Below are 10,622 nucleotides of genomic sequence, written 5' to 3'. Positions count from 1 at the left end.
GAGAGAGAGAATTTTTTCTGTCCGCCAGAAATGATTTCAGGGTTAAATTTCCGGCTGACTTCATTCCTCCGGGCATGCGCATTATAAAAATGCGGATCCTGCAGCATAAAAAAAGTTGCATGGTCCGTCCAGGCATCTTGGCGGATGAAAACAAATTGACGGATCCGCAAAAAAACGGATCCAACAGATGGCCATCTGTCAAGATCCGCCGGTAATGCAAATCAATGGGGAAAAAAACGGATCCTCCAAAAAAAATGGCGGATCCATTTTTTTGCAAAAACGGCGGATTTTGACTGATGGTCAAAAACGGAAGTGTGAAACAGGCCTTACGGAAATGTGCATGGCCCCGTTAGGAGAGGGGAAGCGTGTGTGCATGCCCTAAGCACAGTCCCCAGGGACATGTGCACAGTGACCATACTCCTGGGCAGCCACCGACCCGAAGGAGGAGACAGAGCGGGACAGTGGCGTTGCTGCTGGGGGATTGAGACACCGACGCTACACAAAATATGGCTCCATCATGAGGGACACAGATTTGACATTCTACAGGATGCCGCTTAAGGGACCATGGCCTCGGCTGAAAAAATACAGATCTGCTTCATTGACCATCACTGAACCCATGGATATGTTTGGAGAAGTCAGGATTTGGACCACCGGTCACCTGCATCCCATGGATACATTTGGGGAAGTGAGGAATGGGACTCACTGGTCTCCTGGCTCCATGGAGATGTTCTGAGAAGCCAGGTTGTGAATCTCCAGTCAGAAGGTCTTGTACATCAATGAACTGTCAGCTTCCTAAGCTTGTCATTACCTCCTCTCTGTGCATGCCACAGGTGGGGGTAGTCAGCCCTGGAAGTCACAGCTGGTTTTAATCCTGGCGAGTCAGCAGAATGAGTATTTTGCTGGGATTCTTCTATGTGTTATTTGTCTATTTTTTGGTCACACTGTTTTACCCTCACCCTGTATTGTCTGAGTAGTATTATGCCCACGGTAAAAGCAGAGAGGGCGTTCAGTGGGATGATCTCTGGTCCATGTGTCTCAAGCCAATTAGAGCACCCGTTGACCCCCCTGTCTCCACAAAGGGTATGTGCACTTTCAGTATTTGCCGGCAGAAAAATCTGCTGCAAATGCTGCAGATTTATATCAGCTAGGAAAAATTAGATAAGCAATGTGTGCATCAGAATTCAGGACTCTCATTCACTTTACTTGTACAAGGAAGTGTTTAAGGTTTTGTGACAAATCTGCACAGAAAAAAATTGACCAAAAAAATGCACTAAAACCACAAAGTGTGTACAGACACAAACAGTGCAGATTTTCTGCTCCATTTCTGAACCTATTATTTAAATTAGGTTACTTGCTGCTTTTCATTGTGCTGTTATATCGTTTTTTGCTTTTTTTTTTTAAACCAAATGCGATTTTATCACGATTTTGACTGTAGTTTTTGCCTTTTTTTGGTCAAGTCATGTTTCAAATAAAGCTGCTTTGTTTTTGATACTTCTTGATATTTGGCTTTGACAAAACTTTATTGATATAAAACATATATGATATGCAAATTACTTGGGTTTTGATGCAATTCTGCCATGGAAACACACTAAAACCACATTTGCTTTTTTTTATCCGCAGACTTTTTGCATCTAATGAAAATCTAAGAGAAAAATCTACTTGTAAGAGTCAGGAGAAATTGACATATTTGAAACACGCACTGCAGGTCAGTTTACGCTGCAAGTAAAAAAAATTCCATCCATTTTGGAAGCGCAAAAAGCTGCGTTTTTGAGGCCGTGAATATATGCAGCTCACCAAAAACTCATCCTGTGCACACAGTCTTACCGTGCAACATTTTTTGTACACCTGCCTAAAACGTTTGCACCGTACTACATGTGTAATATGACATCAGTAAAATTAAACGAATAATAAATGAGAATAAAACACACTTCTGTGTGTTGATTTGCATGGTGACCCAACTGAAGAGATCTTCTGTTTGTTAGGCTGAACCTCATATAAGTGACTGGAATTAAATCCTTATATAGTTTGCATGTACTGTCATCTAGTGGCTGCTTGGTATTACTGCAGCCTGTATATTTCAGACTTGCGACATAGTTGGTCTTGTGACGCGAATCGCCTCGGGTCATGTGATTTGGTCACGTTATTGTAGGTTTTGCAGTCATGTGAGTGCTGATCTGGAGTGGGCACATCGGTGACATACAGACAGTGCAGGAAATAAAGGAGCACCGACGGCTGATAATAAATCGTTCCACTGAAATACAACGATGCAAGATTAAGCTACTGCACACCATGTATAGTTTTACACATATGGTAATTTGGATGTCTCCAATGTTTTATATTTTTGTATAAGTCAAGAAGTGGTTTAAATTTTTTGATTGTTGGCATTCTGGAAATTGCTTGACAAAGACCTGTTTGGGGTTGCACGGTTGCTTTCAAGTGCCGTGCGTATGCTGCAGCGTTTATAAACACACACGGTGGATTTTCATTTTGGATTGCTGGTGTCATCTCTCTAGTACCTCGATGCATAATAATTATATATTTTAGTCCTAAAATACACAGAAGTCACACTCCCATATCACAACATTTTCAACCCACCCTCCAAAAAAGAAGGAAAAGGAATGTATAGACTAAGCAATATTTTTATTTCGCTCCAAAAATCATATATTAATAGCAATGCTCATAAAAGGATGCCTCAGGTCAAAAAAAGAGACAGATATGATCTTGCTAACCACCAATAATCAACACATCAAAGCCAAAAAGCAGCGATTTTCAAAATTATTTTCCCAAATGTTTTTTGCAGCAGCACCTGGGTATACCTAGACAACCAGTATATACCAAAAAGTACCAATCCTTGATAAAGTGCCATGGTGCAAGCAAGGAATACCCTAGGTAAGAAAACATATGAATTAATTCCATACAAAAGGACTCCGTAGGTGTCTCGGTGCATGTGAATCTGGGTAAACCTAGATTGCCAGTATATATCAAAGAAAAGGCAAATCCTTAATAAAGTGCCATAGTGCATGCAAGGAATACCACAGGTAAGAACACCATGCAAAAGGGCTCCATAGGTGTCTCCGTGTATGTGAAGGAAACTGCAATTAAATGTATCTCCAAAATGGGATTCAGATGAATATACTTAATAAAAAGACTAAAAAGCTATAAAGTGTCATAGTGCATGTAACAGATGTTTGCAAAAAAAGGAAAGTAAATGGGTAAGAAAAACGCATGAGAAAAGGTGGAGAGAAGAACTGCCCTATCTCCCACCCCAACACGCGTTTCGACTGAGTCTTCTTCCGGGGGCATGAATAATAAACAACATTCCCTTACAAAGTGTTGCAAATGGTTTTGGAGTTGGAAATCCCACTCCAAAACCATAATGGAATATTTAAAAAACATGGACTATGCCATTAAGTTTTGTACCTTAACAAAGCATTTGCCAGAATGTACTGTAGAAAGCTGTTATTAATTGTACTGAATGTGGTAGTGATGTGTCAGCTCTTCCCCATTTTCTTCTGTCTGCATTCAGATATCTTCCAAAGATATGACATCCACCTCAAGTCATGGCAAGGAAAACGCAGAACAAATTTAATCTGCCGTACAATCAACATATACTGTGGTAAGATATGAGGAGAAGGCCTTAAGAGGAACCGATTTAAGGCTAGTTTCACATTAGCGTTTACGGCAGCAGCGTCGGGCTGCGCACGGCCGCCGCTAAGCCCCGCCCCCCCGCCGGTAGCTCAGCCTACGGACGCATGACGCTGCATGCGTCCCCTAGCTTTAGCACTGGGGACGCAGGCCGTGCGCAGTATGCGTTTGGCGGCGCATGCGTCCTTTTGACGCTGCGCCGACCAGCGCCAAACGCAACAGGTTGCAATTTGGTGCGCTCGGCGCAGCGTCAAAAGGACGCATGCGCCGCCAAACGCATACTGCACACGGCCTGCGTCCCCAGTGCTAAAGATAGGGGACGCAGGACGCATGCAGCGTCATGCGTTCGTAGACGGAGCTAACGGCGGAGGCGCGGCAGGGCTTAGCGGAGGCCGTGCGCAGCCCGACGCTACGGCCGTAAACGCTAATGTGAAACTAGCCTTAATCAGGCTCCTGAGTTACATTTTAAAAAAATGTCAATGTTTTCTTTCATACCACAATCTTTATTAAACCACCACTCCAGCAGGTTTTTTTTTTATTTCAGTGCTGGAGTGGTGTTGCTATTAACCCTGACTCGACTATTATCCTTACTAGCTGCTGTTTTCAGCACTTTCAGCCACCAGTCTGGTCCCATGCCACCATACAGTATTGTGACCTCACCTTCTGACTTTGTCCGCTACATGGCATGTGGAAGAAGGTGCTCTGGTCAGATGAGACCAAAGTAGAACTTTTTGGGATAAATGAAAAACTAACGCTGCACATGACCCAAACTGGGGGTAGCATGTATCAGCCACTGACCATACTATCACAGCCATGTGTGCCTGACTCTGAAAAACACACTTATTATAGGTGTTGGTTGTACAGGGGGGGTCCCTGGTGGCTTCTCTGCCCGCTGACAGTGACTGAGATCTCTCTGGCTATATACGCAGTCACTGTATGTGTCTGTGTGCTCGGTACCCAGAGGCTATCAAAAGTGGGTATTTCTCTGAAACATTGCAGCATTTCAGGGTCAAGCGTACATGGCTGTATAGTCATTACCTTAATGAGCAGGGCCACATGATCGCTCGGCCGGAAGAGCTGTTGGAGTCAGAACAAGATGCAGCGAGGGCACGCAGGCAAACTAAGTAGGATGGGTTTTTCTATAGGAATCATGCATACAAGGATAGGGGATAAGGAGCCATGCATACAAGGATAGGAGATAAGGACCCATGCCCACAAGGATGTTATGGGAAGCCATGCATACAAGGACGGGACCGTGGAGCCATGCATACAAGGACAGGGACGGGGAGCCATGCATAAAAGGATGGGGTGAGGGGACAATGCATACCCGGCTTATACTCAAGTCAATAAGTTTACCCAGTTTTTCATGGCAAAATTAGATGCCTCGGGTTACACTCGGGTTGACTTAAACTTGAGTAAATACGGTAAGACAAGTGCAGACTATCCCTCTTTGAAGTCTCATTATACTATCAGCACCACCTTTCATTGCTGCTCCAATTCAGAAGTACATCTCTGGCAAAAATTAAGAGACCACTGCAAAATGTTCAGTTTGTCTGATTTTTCTTTTTATAGGTATATTTTTGAGTAAAATGGAAATAGTTCTTTTAGTCTATAAACTTCTGACAACAGGTCTCCGAATTTCCAAGCAATAATTTTTTTTTTTCTGAAAAGGAAAATGGTCCAAGTTTAAAAAAACAACAGTGCTTTCAGACCTAAAATAATGCAAAGAAAAAAAGTTCATAATCATTTAGAAACAACAATACTAATGTTTTAACTCAGGAAGAGTTCTGAAATCAATATTTTGTGGAATAACCATGATTTTAAATCACAGCTTTCATGCATCTTGGCATGCTTGACACCAGTCTTTCACACTGTTTCTGGTGCAAAAATTTAAGCAGTTCTTCTTTGTTTGATGGCTTGTGACTATCCATCATCCTCTTGATTACATTCCAGAGGTTTTCAGTGGGGTTCAGGTCTGAAAAATGGGCTGCCCATGACAGGGTTTTAATGTGGTGGTCTCTTAATTTTTGCCTGAGCTGTACATAAACTTCTCTTAACAATCCTATCACCTCTATATCCTATCATTGTTTCTCCTGAGTTTCCGCCAAGCGTAACAAATCTAGTGCTTCAACTCTTGATCTCTAGTTCAAAATTTACAGTAAATCAGATGGGTGTGAACTCAGTATGTCTTCCTTGGAGGCAGAGACGTAGCTAGGGCTTCAGCTCAGGGTGGGTGAAACCTCTGAGTGGGCCCTTATTCAGGTAACCATGAATACAACTACGGTGGCGCACCCTAATAGTGGATATAGCAGAACAGTCAGCAGATGACTATGCCGTTACTGAAAATAAATTTCTATACAAAATACAACACTGATATTTTCACCATTTAGATATCAATTTTTGCAAAATATGTAAGAGATTACAGTACAGTGACTTACAGCTGATATTCTTTCTGATGGAGCTGTCCACTTTTCCTGACTTTTCAATTTGGTTCAAAGCAAAATGACAACTTTTCCAGCCAGGACTCGTCTGCAGAGACTACGACTTAGGCGGGCGTCACACTAGAGAGGAATACGGATGAGTGAGAGGCGTTAAAAAAACGCATTGCACACGGACCAATGATTCTCTATGGGGTAGCTCCCATCAGCCGTACTTTTGTTGCGTATTTTATAAGGTCTGTGCCAATCGCAGCATGCTGCGTTTGTCAGTGTACTACGACCGTAGTACGCCAATGCAAGTCTATGGGTGCGCAAGAAATACGCATTACACACGGACCACACGTGTGACTTGCGAGAAATACGCAGGACTTCTCCTGGTGACAGGAAATGTTCCAAGCAATTATCAGGAAGCTTAGACATGCTAATTAGCTCAAAAAGCGCTCCAGACATCCAGGAAGTACGCCTCCACGGAGTACAGCATCATGGCACCCTACCTGAATCTGAATGTGGAGATGCTAATTGTTCTTGTGCAGGATTGCCCGGACCAAAGGGATGCACATTATGCCGACCGGGCAAGAAAGGAGGCTGCATGGAGGCGCATGTGTCGCCAAATGTTCCCTAATTTTGGTGATCGGCCACGTGAGGAGCAGCAGCACATAAGTGCCCATAAATTATGTATGCCAAATTACCTGCCATCAAAAAATTATTTTACAAGTAGGCCCCCACATCCTGTGCTTCTGATATTGGGCTCTTGTGGCTTGTATATTATTTTTGGACTCACTGTTTGACCTTGAGAGAATTTTACCCTGTCCCCAAGCTCCTCATAATGCCTAGCAAAAACAGTTTAAAAAGTTGCTACTTGCCACATGAGCTACTGTGACCCTGTGCATCTGGCCTGGTTGCACCAATGCTATATGCCACCCTGGGTAGAACTCACACCCTAGTAGGCCACATGACTTTGATACTAGTTCAAAAACTTGTTTTAGGCAAATTGTAATTTTTCAATCTTTTATGACACATTGCAGTCGAAGATGTGATGAGACGCTGGCGCAGCATCCGTGACCAGTATCGCCGTGAGCGCCAGCAGCGGGCAAGAAGTGGCTCTGCGGCCACCACAAAGCGGAAATATATTTATTTCGACCGCCTCTCATTCCCCGCTCCAATTATGGCTCTCAGACCGTAAGTATACCAAAAACGCCACATGACACAAATGCTTTATAGGGCCCGATCCAAATTTTCCTTTTTCTACATTTTATATTTAATCACAGAACTCAGTCTAACCTCACTGAAAGGGAGACAGGATCTGATTCAGAGGCCATCCTCGATCCTGTAGGAGGAGGGGTTGAGGTGTCTGGCCCATCTTGTGACCTTCCAAGGAGCCAGGCCCAAGTGACTTCTCCTGGTCGACCTGATCCTGCCCTAGAACCTGGCCAGCCACCAGAAACACCACCACCAGGAACAGAGCCACTACAAGGACCATCAGCTGCAGCCCCACCCGACATCCAGGATGAACAGGGCAACAGCAGCAGCCCAACTGTTCGGCTAGAGGGCTCCCCCCAGCCTGCTGAGCCATACTGGCGAGGTAGACGAAGGCGCCATATCCCTGCCACTGATACCAGGACCAATGTGGATACAGGGGACCAAAATTATCTTACCAGAGTTGCCACTGATGATGGGGAGGAGGAGTACTCATGCCGCCTTGCCCATTATCTTCGTTCCCTTCCCTGTGAGGTGCGGCTACGTGTACGAGGATCCATTCAGATCTTAATTGATGCAAGCACACCCCCCAATACCCATTATGAGGTGTTTGAGTTTCTGGAGAGGTGGCAGCTGTCACCCAGGAATCTCATGCGTCTTAACCCACACTCCCAAGTGCTTGCTCAATCAGGGTCTGAGGATCCTCCTACACGTGGGCCCCTTCCCCCCCTAAACAACATTGGCAACATCATTCCCAAATGTCAGGGTATAACCCAGCACACCAATATGGCCACTTGTTCCCAGCCAATGTTGGAGGCTGGTCCCAATCTGGTTGGGGACGGCATGGCCATTTTGGTGGTTTAGACTCACGGCCCTACCAGCCCCAACAGGAGAGTCGTCTCCAATATCATAGTGCCCAGTATCCACCTCAAGCCCATGAGCCGGCCCACTACCTCCATCATGGGCAAGAGTATGCCCCCACACAGGCCGGGGACAAGTTGGCCAAACTAGCCCTCAGGCAACACAGGCTGGGCTGCCGCCTTCTCCCCCCCCACATGCTACAATTTATAAGTTTGTGTGTTTTTTTGTGGTTAATGCTGTATTGTAACATTTTATCTTTTTTTTTTGTTCTAAGCCCAATTATGGCCAGTTTGCTAAATAACATATGGCTCGAATATGGTTTCACAAGGCCTTGAAAAAAAGGATACATAAAAAGTTTTAACTTTCAATTGTTGTTGTCTTTATCAATGATGCACTTACATCATGACATGCTGCCATATGCTTACACAGTGATTTAGAAACAGAGAAAAGACATAAGGGGTTGTAATATATATAGTTTCCCAAAGGCCGAAAAGAAAAATTTACAACATAGACACAGCATGCTCTTGCCAAGAAGTTTCCCCCTCAGGTGACAAAGTAATTTGTGAAAATATCACGCACTTTGAGCCCAGAGAGTGGTCTACGTTGAGGGTTGATAGGTGGTCACGCCCTATGTACATTTTCTGACCCACGCACAACACCAGCAGAGGAGGAACAATCATGTATCCTGGTGAAGTTATGAACAACGCCACACGCTTTAATTACTTCATTTACATTTTTTTCACTCAGCTGAATGGCACACTGTAGGACCCGCCATTTGGCACAAAGAAACGCTCCACCAGTCGCCAAGCACGTGATAGGTGCAAGTTAAAAATTCTGCGCCGGTGGTCCAGGTTGCGCCGGGGTTATGGCCTCATGACATTGCGCGTTAACTGAAACGCCTCATCTGCCACAAGGACATAAAGGACTGATTCTTGAGTGGAGCCTGGTAGCTGGCATGGTGGTGGTAGATCCAACTGGTTGGTGCGTAGCCGCCGACCCATAATGGAAGTATTGAAGACGCTAGAGTCTCCCGTCCTTCCATAAGCCCTGTGAGGTAGCGCTGTCATTCATGGTTGGGGGACACTCGCTTGGCAGCAAATAAATCACATCAGGTACTGGTTTTCCATAAAACCATATCAGTCCGTGAGGTTTATTCACCATTATAAACCACAGCAGCAATATACAACAGCTCAGCGTCCATTATATAGCTTCACATTACAGCATAGCGTCCATTAAACAGGCTATTTAGCCCCAGGGTTATCTCACCCACGTGAGGGTTCCCATATGACTGTTTCTCCAGGCTGCAGACATCCACTCACTCCTCAGGGACTCTTAGACGCTGGCCGCCATTACACACACAGCCACTCCACAGGCTGCTAGCCAGGAGATCCTTCTCCTCACAGGCCCTTCCAAACTGGACCAATCAGGTCCCAGCATTCACCCCTTGTGACCTACCCTGGCCACCTTATATGGTCCATAGCCACGCCCACTGGGTCACATGGCTATGTCCTCATCACAGGTCCTTCACACACTTACAAAGCCTTTTCAGACACACCCCTGGGTGGATTTGTAGGTAACCAGTACCCACCCATCTCTCTAGTTACCTGAAGACTTCTCCCTTACACTTAGAAACAACACCTCAGCAATGATATTGCTGATCACACATACACAAGTCTCCATCTCAAAGCCACCCACTTTGAGATCCATAATTATCCTTCAGGATTCTGCCACTCATCCTTTCTCTTGGGACATTCACACAGCGCCCCCTAGTGGACACAGTGATCATTACACCACATACCCCGCCACTCTGTTTAAACTTGTGGGGTTGAACACACAATCTTACACCAGGATCTCGAGAACGGGCACTCATTACACCTTGCCCCCCAGGTTGAGAGAACCGTCTCCATCTGTCATACGGCCTCTCTGCATTATGCCTCCCCCGCCCCCAGCGGTCAAAATATCGGTCATTGTCTTTGACCCTCCAGTTGCAGTCTGTCTGCGTCATCAGACACTGTTTAGTCACCACCCTCCTAGAGTGCGCATCGTCACCTGACCGTTCTCCCACTGACGGGCTCTCCCGGTTGGTACGGTCATCAGTCTTAATCGATCCTACAGTCTGGCCTGAGTCTGACTCATTCAGCGTCTCACAGGAACTGCGGTCTCTCAGCCTCGCATGGCCCGTCGAACTGCCACTTGCTGACATTCTTCGGCCACCTGCCATGTCACTACTTGGAGGAACCCTTCGGGTCCTTACATCTTGGGTTGGAGGCGGCCACCACCTGGTATTCCGTTCTTCTTTATTAATTTACTGACGGTCCAGCCTCAACTGCTCAATTTCTTGCAGGTACCCCACTCGATACTCCACGAGCATCCGAAAGTCTCTCAGGCTCTCCATGGAGCCAACCACGATGATGGGAACTCTACCCACTTCACTGGATACCGGGTCTTCATCATCAGGAGGGATCCTCACCCTCACCACAC

General features: G+C 45.5%; 1 protein-coding gene across 1 annotated transcript; it reads left to right on the top strand.

The window, feature by feature from the left end:
* Window positions 1-1,678: 1,678 nt before the first annotated feature.
* On the top strand, window positions 1,679-8,509 carry LOC141072873 (uncharacterized). The gene is made up of 4 exons (XM_073560081.1): window positions 1,679-1,705; window positions 3,527-3,616; window positions 7,109-7,262; window positions 7,352-8,509. Exons 3-4 carry the CDS (start codon window positions 7,120-7,122, stop codon window positions 8,142-8,144), a joined length of 936 nt encoding a protein of 311 aa, XP_073416182.1. The 5' UTR covers window positions 1,679-1,705; window positions 3,527-3,616; window positions 7,109-7,119; the 3' UTR covers window positions 8,145-8,509.
* Window positions 8,510-10,622: the final 2,113 nt, after the last annotated feature.

Source organism: Dendrobates tinctorius, unplaced genomic scaffold, assembly GCF_039654945.1.
Source record: "Dendrobates tinctorius isolate UK_male_01 unplaced genomic scaffold, ASM3965494v1 ptg000292l, whole genome shotgun sequence".
In the NCBI taxonomy this organism is placed as follows: Eukaryota; Metazoa; Chordata; class Amphibia; order Anura; family Dendrobatidae; genus Dendrobates; species Dendrobates tinctorius.
This window is presented reverse-complemented; position numbering and strand designations above follow the sequence as displayed.